Here is a 25,241-nt window from a genome sequence, read left to right as displayed (position 1 = left end):
ATTGTGGAGAATGATTGTGCCTAACAAACAAAAAGTAGTTTTTTTTATGTATACTGAGTGATATTTTATGTACATATTTTATTTTATATTGTTTGTATATTTGAAGGAATCAAGCAAGTAATGTATTTGCTCACAATGTAAAAACATGATTCTTTATATTAGTATAATAGTTTTAAAAGGTAAAATAAGTGTTGGCATATCCAACATTTTAAAGCACTTTATTCCAAAGGTGTTATTTATATATATACTGTATATATATATATATATATACATATATATAGTATTTGCTAACTGCATTTGTAAATAGATAGTGTGGATGCTTTGTTGGTTTATTACAACAATAGCTGCATCCATGTATTAAAAAGATGCCTTGCCATACCTCAAAAACAAACAAATGTAGCCATTATTGTATAATACTCTAGGATTTTAATGGTGCTTCTTCAGAACAAGGGAGGAACAATGTCCTTAAGGACATTGTGGGTGCTATTATCGTTTTTTGTATGCACTCTGACATTTAGCACACTTTCCTACCACACTGTCTACCCTGCGTTGGAGTTTCAATGGTATTTAAGAGTGGGTAGAGAGACTAAAATTAAGATGGTTTATTTCACTTTTTTCACATTAGGAAATAGGTGATAGTGCAAGGATTTTGTTGTTGTGATTCAAAACTGCTGTGTCCAATTGTTTGTTGTCAGTTGAAAGCCTTTTTATTTTTTTATTTTTTTGAAGCTACGAGCAGAACCTTCCTTGTAACCGTGTTTTACTAAACTTTGAAAGATGCGAGAACAAGGAGGACCAGCTTTGTTACTGACTATCAAACTCTAAGCCAGTTATTTGTGTCTACCTCATTATCAAAATTCACTTGCCCACTTTGTTTGAAGTGGGCAAAGGGCCGGTTAAACTAACCTCACAAGCCAAAAGACAGGTATTACTTGGAATGTTGCAGCTAATTCACAGTGACTTTAATCTTTGTACATGAAGCATCGTTTTTAAGACACATCATTTAAACCTGCAGTATTGGCTGAATTGTTTCAGTTTTATGGACTTTTTGTATATTTATGTAATTGTGTATTTATTTCTTACTTGGTATAATAGGTTTATTGTTAATAATATTACATTTTTTATATACGTATTGTATCATTTTACATTGTTTAATGTTAATGTCAAATGGTAACAATTAAAGAAAAGTAGAATAATGATATCAAATGTTTCTTTTGCTTATGTTTGCTTGGATGAACTATACATGTCACGCACATAACATTACAGAAAACCCTGAAATACACAGAAGCGAATGTACTGCATGTATGCTGCATGTAATGTGTGTATTGGAAGTCTGAAGCTATAGACAAAAAAGAAAAACATAATTTACAAAAAACTCACAAGTGTTCAATAGGAAGTTCCTCCTCAACAGCCAGTTGAGAAAATGTTGAAGTTCTTCTCTCTTTTTTTTACATTCTTGCACAAGACATGAGTTTACAGCCGGTTTACAGACTTCTGAAGCGCCCTGCATTGTTTTAATGCATCCAATGCTAAATCAGTTCAGACTGGACCGTCCCCATTATGTAACCTGTATGATAGCTCATCTGCACAACCCAACTAAATAAAAACGAAATCACTTTCTGTGTATCGATTGGGATTCTCAATAATTGTATTGTCAGAATACATTTTGAAATGGACGTGCTGTGCCCAGTACAGTATGGCTGTCTTGTAAAGTGTATTGTTGTAACGTTTCACATAAATGAACTTTATTTTTTAGTATTTAACATATTTAAGTTTTCAGTAATTGCAGAATGTTTCTTGGCTTCTTAACTAAAATCATTTTTTAAAAAGACTGAGTGTCATTTTTCCATTATTAAATTGGTCAAAATGTATTGTTTGTGTTACAATATGAACTGCACAACTGAAATCGACAGGTTAAAAAAAAAACATAAAAAAACCCAACATTTTGTTTTAACAATTCTATAGTATGGTAACCTCTAGCTAATTAACTAACAATAGCAGTAATCTAAAGTGATATCCATACAAGTAATTGTACGTGAGCTTGTTTATACTTTAATATTGCCAACGTAAAGAAAACATTAATGGGCACAGTACTTTTTATTCAGTTTTCAATTGGTCACGTTTATTGCAATTATACACGTTAAGTAGCAATCAAATGACTGCTGTCAACCCTTGTGGTATGGTAGGCAAACTGTGACTATTTTACTGTATATTGTAGTATAGTTTCATTTGCATCCAACACACAGTCTTGAGACTATCCACGAACAGCAGGTTATTTTCTGATTGTCCAAACGTGAGCTTGTTGGAAGGCAGGGCAGGCTTTTCATAAGAACTGTAGACCCGTCATGCCATTTCAGTCTTGGTGAGAGTCGCTTGACCATTCATAGATTTCTCAAGTAGCATTGGCTTCCCCTGTACCCAAAGGCCAGCAGCATCTTTCTGCACATTCTTGGTTACTGGGCGTGCTGGCATTTGTCTTTTTGTTTTTAAACATGTGTGATATCATAGTCATTGATAACAAAATATTCTGGGTCAGTTGGATGACGCAGGACTGAGGTGACTGTGTGTTCATTCACTATGGATGAGGTAACACATATTGGATCTTCCAGCTGGTTAGTGCTTCTGAAGGCCTCTGAGGAGCACTGTAACCACATGCATGTATTTTAAACGTCATGTTGAAATAGTTTGGACTTTGGCAGAACTGGCTCTTTCAAGCAGTTATTTAAGGGTAGTGTGAAATCGATTATGTTGCACCTGCAGTGTTGAAACCCAGCTTATTTCATATGCTAGGAAAGAAAATATAGTTTATAAAGAATGTTAGTTCTTCTTGGCATATTTGTGGAACTCTTGTGGTAGAAAACAGAAGTGAAATCTCCCAAGTATGGCACTAAACTGTAAGGCTTTGGCCTTGGCTCTCATTCTATCTCTAAATACAGCAGGTTAGCTATGAAAATACTATAGGGAACACTACAGTATTCACTTATTATTGCAATTCACTTTTTTATTATTTAGCATTCTTTAATCATCCATCCATTTTCTCTCTAATGCAAGCCAATAAGTTTAAGAAGACGATCCATTTTAAAATCCTTCTCCAATGCTACACAATAACATTGTGACAATTGTTGTATAGCAGCACATGTTCTTGCAACAGTGTGGAAGCACTTATTGGCTACGCTGTACCAGTGAACTTTGTGTAGTGGCAAATTATAATTAACGTAGCTAAAGAACAATTGAGAAATTTTAGGAATAAACCAAAATATGTATTTAATGGGAAGTGTTAAGTACTGCACAATATTTGTTATATTATCTTTTGATTTTATTCTTAGGGAACACTGAGTGGGAAAATGTTCTGTAAGGAAAGTGTAATTTGTTTGCATAATCAAATTATTTCTATTGGAGCCGCATGAGGATATAAAATATGTATGCACAGACTTCTAAAAGAAATGTAAAAAAGGAAATGGCAATATTTGTCATTGAATGTATTACGTTTCTTTTCATGATTCTACATTTAGTACTGTTGAGTGTTTCATAGTTATGGAGTTCTTGTGGATGGAAACTATTTGTTATACTTAATAGTATGTTGAAAACAAAAATTATCTTAAGTAGATTTATGTTTCTGAAACAAAATTACTACTCATAATGACTTGTATTTGTTACTCAATTCTGTATTTCAGCAGTCTTGATTGTAATGTGCCTCAAGATTTGAAGTGACCAAATGATGAACATGCACGTTTGATACAGAGACACTATATTCATTACATTTCACACATATTAACCTAAACAGTATCAAAGAAAATGCTCTTTGACCTCAACCCCCAGTTTCTAATAACAGGGTCATAGTTAAAGAAAATAATGACTTGCCGCAGGTAGCAAAAAAACAGATACTCTCACCTTTGCATACTTGTTCAAGAACATTTTATAGTAGATATGAAAAGAACTCAGTGTTCCGTGGCTCAGTTCCCATAAGAGAGTAGTTCATACAGCTGCATCTTTAGAAACAGAAGATTATTCAGGTCAACCTCTCTGTAATGTCTTTTTCTACATAAATCACTACCAACGGCTGAAGTGCCCTTTCATACTGTTTGTTCCTGCATGTGGCACACATCTGTGTGAAATGGCTGTATTCAAAGGCTGCCGGGATGTTTGAACTAGATAGAGGGCTGCACTTAAAAGAAAAAAAAATCATCTCCTCAGCATATGGTTTTTTCCATCATTCGACTCCTGCATGAAGCATGGGATTGTTTATCGGTAGGCAATAATCTTGGCCGTTTTTAAAAAGAGAATTTACCGACAACCTTTTCACACTATGTTGAGTTGATTTGGTTTCATCTCTAGCAAGAAACCTTTGAATATAGTTTCGCTATGCAGTCATAATTGGCGGAGGGCTGCAGCCTGGGCTTTGAGATGAGAATGTGCATGGAGTATGAATATGTAAACACTTACCCCTTTTATGTCTGTATTGGTCCAGTGTTTACATGTTGTATGCAAAGATGAGTAATACAAAAAAGAAAAAAATATGAAACATTGAATGTTAGCTTTTCTTAATTTACTGTGTCCTTATTTCTTTTTTAAATGTAACGTAAAGACATGAACAAAGAAACATTTCGAAGTCATTTTATGCCTTTAGTCTGCAGCTGATCAATAAGCTACTAACAACCAAATGAGCAAGATGGGCCGAATGGCCCCCTCTCGTTTGTAAACGTTCTTATGTTCTTATGTTCTTAAGATAACCATGATGTTTCCATAAAACCTTTGCAGTCCTCAAACCGCAGAAAATGACCCTATAGAGTAAGGAGAGCTAAGGGTGAAAGGTTTCAGTCTGTTCCATTCCAATATACCATTTAATGACTTAAGTGACATTTAAATAAGAAAATGCAAAGTAATCATTGAGGGCATCACGCTGGGTAAGATGCTTGTTCGACAAGATTCTGTCATGTTCAGTCCATGTCACCAATGCAGTCAGGCTTCGATTCTCAAATCTTAGACTGAAGACTTGAAAATCTGAAACCAAAGTGGGGTTGTCGTGTCTGCATGTCAGAAGGAGTTACAATTTTGGAAGTTCGGTGACCCTTCTGAGAAAAGGGTTGCAGTTAGTTGCTTTACAACAAAGCTTTCAATTACCATACCTGCTGATTTGGTCTTGGCTTTGATTCCTGGTGGTTCTGCTGCTTTGAATGCAAACTTGTTAACCCGTCTAGCCTGTGGGCAGGTCTTTATAAAACCATGCCAAATGCTTGGGTAGAATATGTATGTGTACAGTATATGGGATAAGATAGATGGCAATGCTGAATATATGCTGGTGATAAATGTTTATGGTCCTGTTTACTAAAACAAAATAAAAATACAAGTTTAAAAGAAATAATAGAATCAGTTTTGACATGCTACGGAAATAGTTTGCTAGTGTTTTTTCCATCTTTATGTTGCAGTGTTCAGTTTCTTGTGGGAAAGGACACAAACACCGCACTGTTTCCTGCATGACCAAAGAAGGCAAACGAGTGGTAGATGACAGTTGTAAACATCTTCCAAAACCAAACGTGCGAAGAAAATGCAGAGGGGGAAGGTGTCCGAAATGGAAAACGGGAAACTGGGGACAGGTAAGATGCCTGGTATTGATCAAATGTTGGATCTTGTTCCACAACTAATCATTAAAGATTGCACAGCCCTTTAACTGGCTTTTCTCTTTTACATATTGATAACGTGTTTATTTTTGGTCAGTTCGAGTCACGAGTGCATCTTTATTTGTACTTCATTTCTGTATGTCTACTTACTTTCAGCATATGTACTTATTTTCTGTATTTGTACTTACTGTTTCATGTTACAGCCATATAGCTTGCAAGTTTTAGTGCCAAAGTATTTTGAACTGTTGCTATTTTGATCATAAAGATAGACCCTTTGATCATAAAGATAGACCCTGAGATCATTGTCATCATCTTCATCTTCATCATCATCATTTCAAATTACAACAAAACTTGCTGCCAGTCTGGCACCGTTCTCTCAAAGTTTTGTAAAAAGACGTATTTGGAGAATATTACATTTTTCTATAAGGTTGCATTTATGGATATTAACACATGTTTGTTAGAAGTTGGGTCGGGGGTATCTGGAACACATCTGCTAAACAATAAGGCTGTAATAACTGGTATGTGTCTGAGAACTGGTCAACTAGTAAATTGATATTTTACTCTTTACTATTGCTATGGTTTTGTTCTCTGTAAATTGAAAACTGAGAATTTCTAAGAGACGTTGCAGCGCTACAGAATAGTGATGTAATCGTTCAATCCTCATGTTGAAGGTTGAAGGTTACCTAAAATGTGAACAACATAATTGTTAAGTGTATTGCTGTAACTTACCAGCATTTGGCAGCAGAGAAAAACAAAGAAAGGCAGAACCTTCTGGAAGCAAACCTGCATCTCCAGAGCCATAGCTGTGAGAGGGGCTGATTGGGGGCAGAAATTCTGTACATCAGAGAAAACACTCATCAAAAGGAGAATATTTATAGACCAGAATATGAAGTGCGGTCATCCTAGATATACAATAGAAAGGTGGCCTGTTGCCAGGAGCACAGTGTTGCAGGCAGCAGTGCGTAACTGGGGTCTAAGGCATAACAAGAGGGCTACTATCATTGTGTCATCAAAGGATGCGAGAGGAGCAGCAGAGAAAAAAAGAAACAGCCAGGGTAAAGCTGGCATCATCACACAAGAGCGACATGAATTAAGACTGGAAAGATCCATTGATCCGAGGATGTCCTGGGGGAACAGCATGGCATACAGTTTAAAGTATAAATTAATCAGACATTACAAACAAACAAAAATATGAAATGGCATCAAAAACATTTAAAAACAATTACACTTTTGCACCAAATAATTCACTAAAACATTTCTTAGGAATCATGAAATTCATTGTATTTTGAATATCAGTATGGGTTGGAAACTTGAAGGGTACCCTGATCTAAATACCAGGGCCTTCCCCAAGCCAGCTCAAAACAAGGCAGAGGCAGGTAGAGACCAAAAAAGACCATTCTCATCCACTCTAGAACTACAATAACATTTGAATCCATATCCATTTAGGAGGTTCATTCACAACTCGATAACAAACTTGCAATAAGAAATTAGTTCTGTTGGACTCGGTTTGCTAAAGCCTCTTTTACAATCTGTTGGTAGAACAGTGCTGTCCATGTCATAACTTTCTTAAACAAGTGTAAGACTGCAAAGCCCAATGTCCTTGCTAAATCTCATTCCTTCCACAGTCCCAAAATCTTATCTGGAATAAAGAATGCTTGTGGTTTCTTAGTAACTGAGACAGAACTCAACACTTGTGCTTGGTATTTTTTGTTTTATTTTTGTACATAATAGTTACTCCTTTTAATTGTAATCATCACATTTTAATATCATAGTCCCTGGGTCTGTTTACAAATAGTTTCTTTCCTTTAATGAATATTTTGCTCCTATGTAAAGTTACAGCTAAGTGGTTTGGCAGGCAGCTTATCAGTATCACAGTGTATTTCATTCCACACGTACTAATGGAATTGTGCTACTTCTTCCTCCCCTGCATAAGACAACTCCCCCAGTGATGGAACCCTAATTATATTTTACCAGAGCCCAACAATTAAAATACTCTTTTAGTTTCCCCCCCTATATACAGCTATGGCCAAAAGTTTAGCATCACCTAGAATGTTAGGATCAAGACATATAATTAAAAATAAAAACTATATGAACATAATTTGGATATTTTATTTAATCATGTAATCAATGAAACTACAAAATAATATTGCAAAAGTCTACCAGAAGCCATAATAGTAGTACAGTATTTCATGTTAGATTTCAAAATGTCTGTGTCAGTTTTTCGTTAAGCATATGGAAAACTACATATAATCCAATATGTTATTGTAACGCATCGCAGAGCAACTCGCACACATTAACACACATCAGCCACAGTGGCTAAAGAAAAGGGCTTGATACCAGGAGGTTCCCGGTTCAAATCCCAGCTCAGCCACTGACCACTGTGTGTGACCCTGAGCAAGTCACTTGTGCTCTGTCCTTCGAATGAGATGTAAAGCCGCGGCCTTATTGTAAGTGACTCTGCACAGGGCTTATGCTCAATCTGGTCTTTATTAGCAATATTGCCCTTATGCTGAATGCACCATTTTCTAATATGTACCATAAGGAACATACCCTGGACTGCAGTTTAAACATAATATTAATCCAGGTGCCCCAGTTTGGCCGCTTTATGTTCAGTTAAAGGTGCAGTAGTTTAGTACAGCGTGACTTTACATTGCGCACTGTGTTGGTAGGTAAACTAAGAGATAAGATAAGAAAAGATAAGCAGTAAACATTTAGTTTCAGCTAACGATTAATAACTGCAAGTGGTGGCATTTTTTATATCAGTTAGGAAGGGGTAGGCCCTCCATGTGTAAACAGTACCCATCATTATGATTAGTCTGTTAACGATGGATAACTTTTAGGAAAACCAAAAAAAACAACAACATGCTCATATAGTATGATGAGTGAAATAGTGAATCTTTTGGCTGTTTCTGTCAGAATATTACATAAAATTTGCATTATAACTTTACATTACAATTTAAGTTTCACAGCTATTTCAAAGGAGCTGCTGTCTGTTGGTGTATGCTGCCTCTATGCAGATGCTCTGAATAACTGTATCTAGTTCCTTCAACTACCCTTTAGGCAATAATAATAATAATAATAATAATAATAATAATAATAATAATAATAATAATAATAATGTTGCTCCATATATAGGAATTGTATGTATACAACTATGTTAAGAAGATGCTTAACTCAGACAAGAATATCAAGACTAGAAAGGCAAGAATCAAACAGCAAGATGTATCTATGTTTTAACACGACTATGTTGTTTTTAACATGGCATTCCTAAATGTCACATTTCAAAGAAATGCGACCTGGAAGAATCTTTTTTGAAATAGTTTAATTTCAGTGTACTGTGCCACATGACAAAAAGTCAGCTTAGTGAACACAAAACAAAATTAGACTATTTGCAAAACATATAAACAAAACTGATAGACACTACAGTTTTAAAAAAGCTCTTCTAGTGATTTCCCAACTTTACATAAAAGGCAGCTGTTATTATTATTATTATTATTATTATTATTATTATTATTATTAGGTATTACCAGCACATCAAGGTTAAGGCAGTAAGTGTAAAATTGAATCTTACCTTCATTATCTACCTGTGCAGTGCACATTAACGTGTGGGAGAGGAACGCAGCAGCGAGAGGTATCCTGTCAGATTGGAAACCAAAAGACTTCAGGAGAGACTGAGTGTACCCAGTCGGCCAGACCCCCGTCCATCCAGCCTTGTCAGGCAATGGAGTGTCCTGTGGTTTACAGCTGGAAAGCAGAGGAATGGCAAGAAGTAAGCACAGGGGCCTGTGGTAGACAGACCATGCCCTTTTCAAAATAAACAGGTTTAAAAGCCGTCGTCATGGTGACGTCCAGTAGTGTCATGTTACTGATTGTGAGAAGTGTGAGCTGTGAACTTGGACCATACGACTGACTGCTTCCAAAGAGTTTTGTCAGATGGCCAGTGGAGCTCCAGCCTTAGCTGCTGGAGGGGGGGGGAGGGAGGGGGGTGGGATTACAGTTCGGGGGTAGTGGTTTGCTGATGATGAAAATCAGGCAATTTTTCTCTGTTTTGTTTTACTTATGTAATTACAGTTAGTACATTGTTGTAATAATGAAAGTAGCAATACATGCCAAAGATTCAATTATTTGCATATGGATTATTATAGGGCAAAATCAAAAACTGGAATGTTTAAAAAAAAAAAATAATAATAATAACCTGCAGCTTTATAATCTAACTTTTGTGATTAAACTCTGAAGTTTACAGCGAACCAGAATGGACCAATTGTATTACACTTTACGACACTTTTAGAGAGGGCTGTAGAAAAAAAAGGTCTCACAGTTTGAGGAAACATTTGCTTAGAATTGTATCACAAAAGTTTTTATTAAAATTGCATAGAAAAAATGTACAGGCGGCCCTAAAACTAGGTCACCAAACAGCATGAAATTACAGTACTTACCAAACAGTCTAATGAGCCCAGAAACCTGCCTCCAAATACGTGTCTGTCCCCCTCATTGCCCCATTCAACAGCTGGAGGTAATTATAAAACCCCATTGTGGAAGGTGCATTTTAGATGGGTCACGTTGCTTTCCTAAGGGTTTCCAGGGCTCCACGCTGTAGTGGGTGTATGCTGTGGAAACTTATAACATGTGACAGACATGATTCCAAGAAATAGGTCCTAGCATTCTTGCCAGTTAATTAGTCTTTTCGTTGGCGGAAGCAGCTGTAATGCAGTGCAGATGTTGTTGGTTTTGTGTTCCCCCTGCATGCTTGGACACACATGTTCAGCCTGTTTTGTAAAAATCTGTTGTACTTTCCTGTTCCTTGATAAAATAACTAACACTCCTGCTGTAAAGGCACACTGTACTGTAAGCACATTAAGTGGTCGCAAAATGCAACTGGCAAATTGCCCAACTACCCATCCGCCCCCCTCTACGTTTCTGTTTATTTTTCAGATTAGTTTTTGTATAATGTCAAGTTCAAGCACCAATATATTTGTGAAGCCAGTCAGAGTATAATGTGTAATGGCACTTAACCAAATAGGAAAATATGTACATTGTCCAATACTATATCATTTAGCTGTCTGATATTTATTTTAAATATGAATACTTCACTTTAAATGACAATAGCATTTTTTTTAATACCAAAGTAAATCAATAACATATTTGTTGCAGCAACATTTATTTAATGCTATTTGGGAATAATATTGGCATTTATAGAGGGTGTTAATAATTATGGGCAACGCTTATTATTATACAGTATAGTACCAAATACAAATAAGAACATCTAATCAGAGCTATAGAATTTCAAGCACAATTTAATTAATCTGTGACTGTAAAACATTTAATGGTAGAATATGTTTGTCAAAGAATTTTTGTTTATTTTAAATTTGCTACATAATTGCAAAGTTGTATTGTGTCAAAAGAGAAACGTAATCCAGACCAGTTGGCACACAAACAGGCTCTCTTGACGTAAGGCTTTTACATCGCTAAAGATCGTGTCTGTTGTTTGGAACAGCACGTTGATCTTGATTTATGGTTTGTTGTACAGCGAAGTTGGAGTAGTGATGCACTTTAAAGCTTGCTGAGATGGAATATGTAACACAGACGTAGGTAATAGCGTTTTATGAGGGCTCCTTCTCTTCATGCCTTGTAAGGTGTGCTGACTGCCTCTCTGAGAGAATACAGGAATACAACAGTTCAATTTACATTAGAACAATATTGGGAAATAGCTATAATACATCTAAGCCAGCGCTTAATTGCAGTTCGTTAAAATCAACCTGTAATGAATTAAAATCATGGTGTTCTCAAATTTGTGTTGATCTGAACTTTCAGAGTGTGTCACATGGATATATGTTGGCTTTATATCAATTTTAAACAAATGTAGTTCTTCATATATAAATATCTTTAAATTACTGTCATTGGTACAGTATATGCCCTTAGCGTGATATAGCAGACATACCAGGTAGTAACAGTATACATTAAATGCTGTGCTGCAACTCTGTTAGATTTTTAAATCAGATACTATACCACATTAAAGCACCAGTCTCTTAGCTTCGGTATACTAACAATAAGGGCTGATTTTTTAACAATGCATGGGGGAGGGGGGGGGGGGGGGTCGTGTTGAGGCTGGTGGCTACACTCTGGAAGGGGAACAAACCTGCTAACTAAGTGCAGATTCTTTGGCACATGCTGTGTGGCCCCTTATAAAAGTTTACCATAATAGTAAAAACATGGTAAAGTTTAGGTAAGCATTGTAAAGCCCACAGAGGTATGGTAAAGCATATTAAAAAAACAAGGCAAACCATAGTAAACAATGGTTATTACATAGTTTAGCCATGAGAAAAACATGGGAAAACTGCTAAATCACCATGCAAAGTTAGTGTTAAACTTTTTCTTAAGGTCAGAAAACATTACTTTTTAATTAAAAAAAATAATAATCATACAGAACATTACATACAGGCCTCAACTGTAAAAAAAAAAAAACTGTGATTTTATTCTCATAATATTAAAGTCTGTAAATTGAATCCACTGCAACTAATATATATTTCCCTTTTTTTAGTGCTCTAAAACATGTAGCTCTGGAACCAAATATCGGAAGGTGGTTTGCCATGATGACAGCAAGAAAGAAGTGAACGAGATTTACTGCAATACTGACAAGAGACCTGCTGACTTAGAGAGCTGCAATACCCACCCGTGTGACTTTATCTGGATTACAGGCGCATGGTCAGAGGTGAGACTCTTTAAAATGTGTGTAACAGCTTCATTTGGATGATTGTGAGTGGGGGAGTCTTAGGAGATCCAGCGCTTGTTAGATAGAGTTAATTGCTGCTGTTAAAGTCATTTTAAACAGCAAGGCCAGCTGACTAATAACATACAGAAATAAGGATGGTTGTAGTTGCAATGGAGCAAGCAATTGAGAAAATAAAGAAGAAATACTAGCTGTGACACGCTGAATGGTTGAAGAAACACTTTGGCATTAAGGATTCTATGTAGGCATACATTTGTATTTATCTTTGTATTACAAATATGTAAGGACAGTTTAAACTAACCAGACGAAACGGTTATTACTCTTTGCATTGTCCTAGTGTTCGGTCAGTTGTGGCCAAGGATACCAGAGAAGACTTGCTTCTTGCAGTGAAGTTTACAGTGCTAAGGACCAATATGAATATGGGTATCAGGCCACGTCCAATTGCCCTGGTACTCCACCGACCAGCGTTCAGGCCTGTAACCCTGGGGAGTGCTCTGCACCTGAATCCTGGAGAGTAGGAGACTGGGGACTTGTAAGTTTATTTGGAAATTAATTTCACCCTACTGATTGTAATAGTAATCCTGCTTCATACAATGGGATCTGCATGTGTACAGTGCTTATCTGAGGAGGCAATGGTGCAAAGCTACCATCTGTGGGATTATGACTGAATGAAGACACACAAAGTCCTCCCTAAACGTTTACTTTGTAAATGATGTTTAAGTTGGCTAACGTTTTCTTGACTGACTAGCCCATGGGGTCAATTGATCAAAATTCCGGCATATCTAAATACCACTAACATAAATAAATAAGACACTCTCTGGCATTTTACAGCTTTTTACAGAAATGCCCTAAAGAGACCCACATGGACTGTTAGATGTTTGATTTTTATAACCTTGAAGTTTTAATTATTTCAGTGGCAGTATTTAGATCTGCCGCTGTTTATATCAATAGAATAGACCCATCTATCTTTGTTGGTTTAGTTCAGTAATATATTTGCATGTATTTTTTTTTCATGCTAGAAAGGGATCCAATATTGCAATTTGCACACCTCATTTACGTTTATTGGGTTATTTGCATGTTATTCAATGACAGGACTTATTAAATCTGATGGCACAGACATATGTCTATTGTTCAAAGACATATGTTAATTGAAAACCGTGTGTGTGTTTTTATTTTTTATTGAAGTGCTCAGCAACCTGCGGAGAAGGTGTGATGCAGAGGACAGTCCAGTGTTTAACAGCCGATGACCAAACCAGCAATCGATGTCAGTTAAGCACTCGACCAGAGGAAAGCAGAGTGTGTCAAAACCATAACTGTGAGTAGAAAGACATGGGTTAATCAGTCTGCCACCTCACCAGTACATTTAATAAAGGTCTTCTGATGGTAATGGTGAGTATTCATTGATTTGCATTTCTCATTTCAAATTTAAGGTGAATTACCCAAGAGCTGCAGCGACATACAAAGACTAAAAGGGTTTCTTGAAGATGGTGAACACTTGCTGAATATTCAAGGAAAAGCTGTGAAGGTGTGTTATATTTTATGAACAAATATAATATATCAGGTCTTTCTGTTGCATGGTATGGTTTATCCCTAATAAGTGGGTGGGCAGTATATATTTATAGTTTAATTACCCCGACAAGTGTTCAAACAGTGAAGACCAACACTTGGATAAAAGACATCTGTTCTTCATACTAACTTACTAAAAGGTTAAGTAACAAATCTGATCAGCACTGCTTACGATTTCTAACACCCACAAAGAGAAAAAGGTGGGTTTTATTCCCCAGTTACTTGGACATTGAGGTTACAGTAATATGTTATTGAACCACAAAGAGAATAAGATATCAAAGGTTTTTTACATGATGGTATTTGGGGGAACATCTCGACCGTTGTTTATTTTACTGGTAGTAATCTGTTTCGTGTGCTGCTGAATGCGCAGTTTTTAAATTTCCTATCTCAAAGCTTACATATTTACTGATTTTCTTTGTGTCTGCTTTAGATTTATTGTGCTGGAATGCAGACAGAAAGTCCAAGGGAGTATATAACGCTTGTGATCGGTGATGCTGAGAATTTCTCTGAAGTATTTGGCTTTAGGTAAGAAGAACCTCAAGGTGCAGTTTATCACTATGAAATCTCTGAGGCAGTAATCCCTTCCAATATTTACTGTTGAAATGTCTGTTTGATTTAGACTCAACAATCCCACTGAGTGCCCCTACAATGGAAGCAGGCGGGAAGACTGTAACTGCAGAAGAGATTACACTGCAGCCGGATTCTCCTCCTTCAGCAAAGTAAGGATGGACCTCCACAAAATGCAAATAATAAGTGAGTAAAAACAGGATGTTCCCCATAATACCTTACAATTGTTTACCTGCAAGCACATTTTAATAAGTGTCTCCTTACTCTTAAAACATGGCCTTGTCAGTTTAATTCTGCCTTCACTGCTCGCATTCATCTTGGATGAAAATGTAGTTTTTTGCCTCTTGGGAAAAGGTAAATATGGTGTGGCAAACATAAGACCTAAGTGAATGTGTGGGGTGGTTTGCTCTCAAAATGATCAATCTCCTCAAAGAATTCACATCTGGACAAGTTGTTGTGTTAATATATACTTGTGTGGGGCATTTAAATGTATGGTCTTACAAAATGTATAAAAGCTTAACAGCTTAATCACCCCACTTCTGGAAAATGATGTGTAATTACCTCCTGTTCCATCACATTTGACCTATGTAATGGATTTCACCATGAATCAAAATCAAACAAATTAGTTGTGTACCCAATTCTGAGAGCCCTGGTGCTCCTGGGGTGAAACGCAGAAAAAGACAGTCATTGTTTGAAAACAATATATGGAATATGAAATACATATTTCAGAGTATGTAACTTGTGTACATGGAACGGGTATTGATGTTTGATGCACTGTCGTTAAGGGTTTTGTCCACAGTAAGATAAGATGAGGTTAAAAGGAAAAATAACCACAAAAGCAGACGTGCCTGGCTCTTTTGCATAGTGGTTAAGATGCTCGCTTGTGGTGTGCAAGGTTGCAAGTTCACACACAGTCTCCACCCTGTTACATACATCTTAAGAAAACATGTACGTTGTTCAGGTTGAGGACTACGACTTGAAAAAAAGTATTTCGGTGAGACAAGTATATAAAAACGATTGCCTACGTTTGGAAGGTAAAATGGCTGGCTGTGCAATTCCTAATAAAAAAAAATCCTTGTTTTGATAGTGCAGACATTATAATTAAAGCTTGAATTGGTCACAGATGTATTTCTTAATTTAAACAGGAGTCGGCACTTATGGCTCCAAGGTTATCAGAGGTCGAAATCAGTTTACATTACCCCAACATTTGACGATGACTGTAATTATATTAAAGTATTTTGGGGCTTTGAAATCAAGGTTACCTTATGGTTTTAAGTTGGGTAATACCAGTATGGAGCTGTGATCACTCTGCTAGTGCTGTAAGCGTTAACTTGGTTCTATTCTAGTCCAACATCAGGAGACCTGGTAATTGTTTTGCATTAGTAAAGGGAGTTTGTTTTTGTGCTGTAAGTGTGTTAAGATATTTAAGAATGAGGTTCTTTAGATGCTTACCAGCTGTTTTGATATTCTCAGCCACAGACTGGCAGTTTGCACATACCCGGGAAGGTCACCATGTTCCTTTTGCAACAGCTGGAGACTGCTACAGCGCTGCCAGGTGTCCTCAGGTATGTGGAATAAGTCATGGAGGAGACACAGCATGCGACATACACAGGGCTGTAATCAGGGCTGACATTCTACCGAGGTCAAACTTAAGTAACATAAATTCACAACATTAAAATCAATTTATATCGCCTCGCCGGCACGGCACAGCGGACTTATGAAAAATACAATTACCTTTACTTTTTAAACATCGTCTTACTGACTCGGACTTTGGTGCTGAAATATGAGCGTTCTCATTGGATGCTTACGTGCTCAGCTGATCCAATCGCCTAATGAAATCAATGTTTTTTTGCAACACTGTTTTACTGTTCAACCTTAAAATCTATGTTCCATGGCAAACCAACAGAGAACATTAAGGAGTCTATATGTACTTTTCCAGAATCTTCACATGAGCATCAGCATTTATGATGCATATAGAAGCAACCAATGCCCATATAAAGCAAAGGAATCTACCTCGATATTAAATACCTCAAGTCAAAGTCAGCTGAAGAAAGTTAAGAATGCATGAGAATCAGCATCTGCACTTCTGCTTTGCAAACATTTGTGTTTTCAATGTAATGATGAGATTTACTTTACGAGGGAAATTGAATAGATATAAGGTAGACTGTGCTTGAGGCAAGTTTTGTTCTCCACTGAAATACATCCACTGAATGCCTGGAAACACAGGCTTGGCTGATGCTGCACCTTGTTTCTATTGGATCTAGTTCAGGACAAGCTACTGTCATTCAAGGATTTCTTTCTGTAAGTTGTAAAATTGCATGTGTTGGTTTTAGCTGCTGTGAGTCCTGTCTACACAGACTCTGAGGCCTAGTAAGAAAATATGCACAATTAAGTACAGTTTGAAAGCCTGGCCATAAAACAACTCTGCTGCCCCCTAATGGAAATTATGTAGAACAACCAAATGCTGAAGCAGTGCCGTACTGCAGATTAACCTAGTTGTTGTGGATGTAAATCCTAACTAAATACATTTTATTTTTAACACAGGATACAATTAGGAATTTAAGAACCCAAGAGAATGTTTATAAAAAGTTTTAAAAGCATTCCTTAAATAAAGTGCGAGTAACAAATGTTTAATGAAACGGGCCTACTTATTTTTGTGTACATTTTTGTCTGGAATTGAATTAGTTTTTTTCCTGTATTTTTAGGGTCGTTTCAGTATCAACCTGTCTGGCACAGGGCTTCAGGTGGCTGAAGAAACTAAATGGATTTCTCAAGGGAATTACGCTGTGGCTGATATACAAAAATCAGCGGTAAGAGATTGAACTACAGTATAGTATTACTGGTAATATAAGGACCTCACCTGAGGTTGTATTTGGATTCAGTGCTACACATAGTAAACTAGGATCTTATACCCTTATAGCAGAAAGTGAATGTGCAAAGGTAGCCAAGTACAGAGTCTTGAATGCGCCGTCTTGTGACTTCAGGGGAGCAAAAGTGAAAATAAAAACAACACCAAACCCTAGAGGATGTGTGTGAGTTATAATATGTGAATGAAGAGGTGGAAAATAGTGCAAGGAATTTATGGGGGAAATCTGAATTTAGTTGGCATATTCCTTTGTTGAAGTTATTATATAAATTTGTCTTTGCATTACCTGTGCATATTTGACCAGCATAAAGAAACACCAATTATGGAATGTAATTTTATCCAATAAAAAAGGGTTTTAAACATGGTTCTAATCACCTCTGACTGCTTAGAAAGGGACATGTCTCAGGCTCAGCCTTACTGTGTACCTTCATGCATGGGTCAGGTTATGTGTATCGACATCCACAGCCATTCACAGTAACTGTTGCTAAGGTTTCAGTTGAATTAAACTACACAGCAAAAATATCCAACGAGAGTTACTGAATTACCTAAGTAAGAAAGAAAACCTGACTCTAAAGGGGTGTCTAATTCTGAGAAAGAAATAAATAAAAAAAGCCATCATTAATGCAAAATGTATTCTCCAGCAAAACAAATACAGGAAGGCTTAGTTTAGGTTTCAGCTGTGATAAAAAAAAGGATGCTTGTTAGTTGAACTAGTTTTTTTTGTTTAAATTTACAAATTCTTCATTGTAATTGTCATATGTGCTGGCTTCCACTCACAGTTCACAGGCCTATGATGTTTAATAGATTCTGATTTAGGGATTAATCAAAGGCAGCTGAAACCCACTCCACATTTCACCTATACCGACCATCGCATCTGAATAATGCAGAGCTCATTTGATCCGGGCTGCATACTGATAAAGTTTTAGGAAGGAAAAGCCCAAAAAGTATTTAAACATTAATCTCTTAGGGCTCCCAGCTATCCAATTAGGTGGAAAGACAGCCAGGTCTGTTGACTGAACTAAAGCATATTATGCAAGTTAAGTGGAAACCTTGATTCAAAATGCTTTTGGCAGGTTTCCACTAATCTTTCAAATAATTAATTTATTTCAGCATCTGATTTGAAATAATTGAAAATAAAGGGGACTATTTAGAAATAGGCGAGTTCATTTAGTTGCCACCAAAGTAGCACTTTCCTGAGATACTTAACATACTTTGTCAAGCAACTATTTCAACAGGGTCCAACTGACCAGGTCAGAAACTCAACAAATAACAGCAGGCAAGTTTTAGTGTAGCCTCTGGGCAGAGAACCAAGTCTTCACATTTCCTCAAACTTTCCCTTGAGATCTTCTGATTCCTTAAAGTTCTCCTTTGGAGAAACTTGGCATAATGAGCTTTGAAAGAAAGGAGTTAACTGAATGTCTTTCTAATGGTAATCAGCTAAAATGCTTCTTTTGGCAGGAGAAAAGAAAAAACACCCAGAGGCAGTGGGTAGAAGTAAGAAAGACCTGAAAGCTAAATCATCTGTATTTTGTAAAAGCCTTTGATGAGTGCTTATGATGAGATAATTACATTTGCAATCTATCTTATTGTGTCAAACTAAAAGTTTAGCTTGTTGTAAAAAAAGTTATAAAACAACATCTTAAAAACGAGATGATGCATCTTTGCAGATCTATCCTGGTATCTTCAGTGAAGAACCACCAAAAAAAGTATTAACAGCAGCTAGCTCTGTTGTTTAAAGTCACCTCCATGTAAATGTATTTTCATGAACTTCTCCACAGCCTGACGATAACTGATTACCAGCCTACATCCAGCCAATCTGACAGGAACTGCAGCAGAGCCTTACTGAACATATTGTAAATGTGACATAAGCATTGTGTCCTCATTATGTCATGGGCATATTAGCCTGCCGAGTAGTTAGTGGGTGGGTGGAACAGCTTCTCAGTGTAATTTGAGATCCCTGCTCCATTTAGCTGAGAAGAGGTCAGCTTTCATGTTAACTGCAGTTGCTTTGAGTTGGAGCTATAAGAGATTTTAATTAGTCAAAAGTATAGGGTCATTTGGTTAATTTCTGGGTGTCACCATAAGAAAAGAACAATCTGATTTATATTCACGCTGTACTGTAGTATTTCTTCAGAGAATTTAAGTTATCGTATCATTTTTTGTTACGATACCTTCAGTGTCTAAAGTTAATGTTAATAAACATTAATAATCTTACCATACAATGTGAATTTTGGTATATTGACAGATAGTGTGAGATGAAACTCAACAGAATTTTAATTTCCACTCATGCTGTTACTGGGAATGTGAGATTTATATATATATATATATATATATACTCATTAAAAATAGTTTTTTTTTGCTTGCAGACAACCTGGTCAGGTTTTTCCCAAAGGGCCTCAGTTAAATGGAGATCCAGTAATTGGACATTTTAAGCAGGGCAGTGTATAAATTGCTCGCTGTGCACTTCAAACCTGTTCCTGACATCTCTGTATCGATGGATAACAAGCACTGTGGGCTGAACTGCACCTGCTATGATATTTAGGTATAACTGTTAAGTAACCTTGGCCTACCTGATTGGCTTATCTTAATCTAGCCCTATAGGGATAAACTTTACTGATATCCCTAGACAAGGTGACCCACGCCTAGAACGCTGTATTTTCTGTTCGAGCCTTTACAATAGGGGTCTCCAACCCTGGTCCCAGAGAGCCCCGATACTGCAGGTTTTATAGGTGTCTTTACGTCATCAGTGGCTGAAGATCCAGAACTCATGTTAATCTTAACTAATTAAGCCAATAATTGGTCCAATTAAGTAACTGAGAGCTCGGCTGAAACGAAAACCAGAAGACCCTGTATCTCTCCAGGACCCCTTATTTAAAAGCTAAAGGAGCTTGGTTAGGTTTATTCCACTCTGAAAATCTGGAAAGGAAAAGAGGTTAGAATTGCATTTTGGATATATAGCCTTCTTGCCTAGAGGAAGAGTGAGCATGGTTAGCTAGTCATACAGACTATGCTGCCATTGACTGCATATTGTATACATAGCCATGCATTCTTTTTTTTAGCAGCTTTGATGCCACACTGCACCTTACATTCGCTTTACTTTGGTCTATCTTCCACCACTGTGGAACATATTCATGATGTTTTGCCAAGCGTGTGACTGTGAAATGTCATTTTATAGTGAACCCATAGAGTAATTTAGGATGGCTAATCTAAAATACTTGCATGTTAGAGGCCCAATCGGCAGGCTATGCCGGTAATTGGCAACAAGGAGCCAAAATATAAATGTGTTTGACATCAAAGGCAACACCGGTAAAGCATGTTGAAATTATAAAAGGTCTCATACAGGATGTATTTAATAGTTTTTAAATACAGTGTGTAATGTCATAGCCCCTACTGTGACTAAACCTGTGTGAAATCTATGGATATTTGACACCATTGTGTAGCGTTAGAGGAATTCAGTTTACCATTTAGGATGTGACTCCTTTTGTCTCCACAGGATAGCAGCAGAGTGACAGGGAAATGTGGAGGATACTGTGGGAAATGCACTCCTTTTTCTGGAACAGGTTTCCGTGTTGTAGCAGAAGGTTAGCTTTTCTTGTTGTGCTCTATGAAACATTTAATATATTAATATATTAAGTAAAGCTTGTTTTGGTATTATAATTCTAATACATTTTTCACACTTTCTTTCAGGAGCTTTTTAAGTTCTGATCTTCGGGAGGTGCTAAGGCAAAATGAAGATAAAAATATATATTACCTCTGGTGCCTGCAATGTGTACATATTACAGTATATATAGAATGTAAATATTGTATATATATATATATATATATTTGAAATTTATTTATTTGATTTACATATTTTTATTATAAGTGATAAGGTTGTATTAAGTATATATTTTTTTTCTTTTTGTTTACATTGCAGTGTAATGATTTTACCAGTAATTGCGCTGTTGTTATATTTTAACTGACATTTTTAAGTGAAAAAGGATATAGGAATTGTACGTTCTTTTTTTTTCTTTAAGAGGTCAAATTACGCAGCATTTAAAATAACGTTTATTAACACAAGAATGTATTTGTTAGGCACACTCAGTACAATAGCATGTGTCCTTTGCAGTAAAACACATGGGATTGCATTACCTCCTCCTGATACTAAATAAACTCACCAGGATGTGTTGTGTCATCAAGCAAGCATTGACTTGTGTTTACAGGACAGAAGGCCATCAGCGGCAGACACTAAAACCCATTTGAACTACAGATTACGATTTTGTATTTTTATCCTGAAGTTTTCTCTACATTTGTTTTGGCAAGACCTTTCTTCTAGTTTTACCTCAGAGAGTTGGTTGAGTGTGAAGGGCTCTAAATACACTGGCCTTGTATTCCTGTGAAGTAAATGCAGCACTTTGATTGGTCTATGATGATGACATAACTTATAAACTACAACAAAGGACAGAAGAGCTCTGGTGAAAAACACGTACCTTGTGCTTCATTGTGAAGCGCCCTGACAACCACACTGACCTCCAAGGCATCGAAACTTAAAACAAAAGGAATCGTAGACCATTAAAAAAGAAAGATGACCATTAGACTGAAAGAGATGAAAGAAACTCATGAAGGTTAAAGTGCTTGGAGCCAGGACAGCTGAGAGAAGTGTGACACAAAATGTCTTGGAAGATGAAAAGTTGACACTACAGGGAGATCAGAGCCAGTCGTCTGTCTGTGCATGAAAAGATTCAGAGGAACATCCAATGCTTTGGATTTAATTAAGAAGCATTTCTCATCAATTACCCTTCGGCTGCAGGAGATATGTCATGGGTAATGGGCAATGGTCTTGATAAAGTAGAAGTAAGAAGAAAAAGTTACTCCTGCACTCTAATACTTAAGATTAGGAAACAAGCAAGCATGTTGATAAGAAAACAAGCGCGGAATTAACAAGTGGGGTAATCTGTATTCCCCCTGACAGCTTTTGATTGAGCCTGTAGGCGGCCTTGTCGACCGGGCAGCCTCTGCCAAGTTCTGTTTAATCTTGTGAACATTTCCAGTCATTATATCAATGCCTGTTTGCTTGCACGCTCAACGCAACCTTAATCAGATTTCAAGCATCACTAAATAAACAGCAAGTTCAGTTTTTTTCCCAAATCTCAGCCTTGATGACGATGGACAGAGAAGGAGATGCTCTTATATCTCGTACTGTCAGGCTGAGAGGACCACAACAAAAGAAGATTGCAAAACTACACCCTGTACCAGAGATTTACCAGAGTGTTTGTTTCTGGGACTGTCAAACCCAATATTAAATCTGAATTATAGCATAGCTATTGTCATGTCATTTTAATGGAACTATGGATTTACTGTGTACTTTTTAAATCAGTGTACCGTGCAGCCTTTGCAATAGGTAAAAACGTTTGAAATATATTACATTAGTTTGTTTTGGCAGTTTGTCAGAACAGATCTTATTTTTAATATGTGTCTATATCCTGAGCACCCACGTACATTATGACAAATTGGTTTGTTCACCATGCAAAGAAAAAAAAGGAAGGCATGGCCATTACTTTCACATTTTCAGGACACTTTTGAAAAATGGTGCTATGAAATATTTTCATGTTTGATATTTTTTCGTATTGTTTCCTTTTTAAGGTTCAATGGTAACTATTGCACATTCTTCTTTTATTATTATTAGTAGTAGTACATTTGTATTCATTAGTACGTTTTGTTTTTGTTAAAGAAAAATCTAGTCCATATATCTTTATTAACCCATGTCATAAGTATTGTAATGTTAGCATGGATGGTAGAACTATCAAAGCAGAGGAGGACTGACATAGTTTTATAACAATGTATTAAATCATACCTTTGTTGCAAAAGCGCTTGAGTGATAAATCTTAGAAGATAGCTCTAACATCAGTCAGAATATTACTGAAGCTGAAAAATCTGCTTCACAATGTGAATGCTAAACTATGTACCTGTAACAATTATTATTATTATTATTTATTTCTTAGCAGACACCCTTATCCAGGGCGACTTACAGTTGTTACAAGATACCACATCATTTTTACATACAGTTACATGATTTTTTACATACAATTACCCATTTATACAGTTGGGTTTTTACTGGAGCAATCTAGGTAAAGTACCTTGCTCAAGGGTACAGCAGCAGTGTCCCCCACTAGGGATTGAACCCACGACCCTCTGGTCAGGAGCCCAGAGCCCTAACCACTACTCCACACTGCTGCCCGCGATGCTGTCAGCCTGGTGTTTTGATATTGAAATGTATCTGTTTTTTAAAGAAAAAGGGAAACCCTAGAAATACACTGCTAGCGTTTAACCAAGTAAAATGACTTGCGCATTATTTCAAGAAACTGTTTTTTGTATTCGTATTTCTAATTACTGAAGGAAAGGTTAACAATATTAGCAACTTTTCATCAAGCCTTTGCAGACTTTCAGCCATGATTTTTGTAAAAAGAGTTTTGAAAATTGATAACTTGTTGTAGAATGTTCTACTGATTTTATGCTCAAAGTAGGATTGAAAACCAACCTTTTTTTAACAGTGTATTTACATATTGTGTCTAATTTACCTCAGTTGTATATATCACATGGCATCTAGTTTCAGTAAACCTGTTACAAACCTCAGGGTTACTTTAATACATGACTATTCCAATAAGTAGGGAAGCTGCCAGGAATATGAGAGCCAAAGATGAGTCGACAGTCAGAGCAAGGACTGACCCACTTAAAGTAAATATATTTGTGAATTATAATTTATGTAATGTCTTCCAGTGTATTTTGTTTTACTTTGCCTTCAGCACGGATATAACATGACCTGTATGTGGCAATTAACTAGTTTATTCATTGGTATTATAAAAAGGGAAATTGAAAAGCAGTGGCCGTCTGTGTTTGACAACCTTTTGTGCTTTTTAAGGGTAACATTGCTTTTTTTTTTTAAGCAGTGTCTAAACTGTGGTGCCTTTGTTGCACTTAATTATTTTATCCTATCACTTCAAAAATAAGGGAATTGATTTAATTGTTTAGATTTCTGCTAAATTTAAAAGTGAAAAGTGTAACGGATGCATTTTACTGTAAGTCTTTTTTTTCTATCTAAATGTTGTATATAAATGTTATCATGTGTAACTATGTACAGAAAAGAGTTTTACCTCTATACTGGGCACTGTGTTATAGGAATCCTAATATTTACATATACAGTATTTTCAATCTGTACTTGTAGATCACCTAGTTATTCACTCTATTGATTCAGTTTCACTGTGTTGTAATATATCAGTGCCACCTGTGTTATCAAATTCACATGATTACCCATATCAGAGCCATGGTTTATATATTAATGGAAATACATTGCGTTTACTCTTAAAAGGAAACACATGCGGTTGCTTCAGAACCTATAGGTTTGGAAGTGTATTAATTATGTTTATGATTTCTGCATTTAAGCACACATTTTAATACTAAATTAATTCTGAGGTGTGTTACATTTTTAAGTTATTGGTTTGTAAAAACAAGATCCTTTTTTGCCAGATCTCTGATTGTTAAACTATGCACTGAAAGCTGTTTTGATGACTATTCACTGCTTATCAAATAAATTATTTTGATACACGGGGTTGACTTTGGTGTTTTCACTTCCATGAACAAAACAAATGTTAAGCTGTGGAACGGAAGAGGCGATATGATAGCATTATTGCTGCTCACAAGTCTAGGTGAGAATTCACTTGTAAGGCTTAAATATGTATTCCAATAAAGCTTAGAGACTGATCCTAATAATACTTTACTCTGAGATGTGATTCCTCTCTTGTGTTGATAGTAGATGAAATGCATATAGAACAGGCCTCTTAGCATCATGCATCAGGGGAGACTATATAACCTCAGATTCTGCAATGCAGTTGTTAACAACAAACTCTTACTGAGATTTTTT

General features: G+C 36.4%; 1 protein-coding gene across 1 annotated transcript in view; it reads left to right on the top strand.

The window, feature by feature from the left end:
- The window catches only part of LOC117412356 (A disintegrin and metalloproteinase with thrombospondin motifs 9-like), a 46,684-nt gene extending 21,759 nt beyond the window's left edge, over positions 1-24,925 (top strand). Inside the window, exons 29-40 of the mRNA XM_058988593.1 lie at positions 5,427-5,594; positions 9,211-9,387; positions 12,157-12,327; positions 12,683-12,877; positions 13,531-13,660; positions 13,776-13,870; positions 14,342-14,436; positions 14,531-14,664; positions 15,952-16,043; positions 17,184-17,288; positions 20,838-20,925; positions 21,032-24,925. Of these exons, the coding sequence (XP_058844576.1) occupies positions 5,427-5,594; positions 9,211-9,387; positions 12,157-12,327; positions 12,683-12,877; positions 13,531-13,660; positions 13,776-13,870; positions 14,342-14,436; positions 14,531-14,664; positions 15,952-16,043; positions 17,184-17,288; positions 20,838-20,925; positions 21,032-21,042 (1,461 nt within the window). The 3' untranslated portion in view covers positions 21,043-24,925. The remainder of the gene's footprint in view (positions 1-5,426; positions 5,595-9,210; positions 9,388-12,156; positions 12,328-12,682; positions 12,878-13,530; positions 13,661-13,775; positions 13,871-14,341; positions 14,437-14,530; positions 14,665-15,951; positions 16,044-17,183; positions 17,289-20,837; positions 20,926-21,031) is intronic.
- Positions 24,926-25,241: the final 316 nt, after the last annotated feature.

This window comes from Acipenser ruthenus, chromosome 16, assembly GCF_902713425.1.
Source record: "Acipenser ruthenus chromosome 16, fAciRut3.2 maternal haplotype, whole genome shotgun sequence".
Taxonomy (NCBI): Eukaryota; Metazoa; Chordata; class Actinopteri; order Acipenseriformes; family Acipenseridae; genus Acipenser; species Acipenser ruthenus.
The sequence above is the reverse complement of the archived record's forward strand: the minus strand, read 5'-3'. Positions and strand labels throughout refer to the sequence as shown.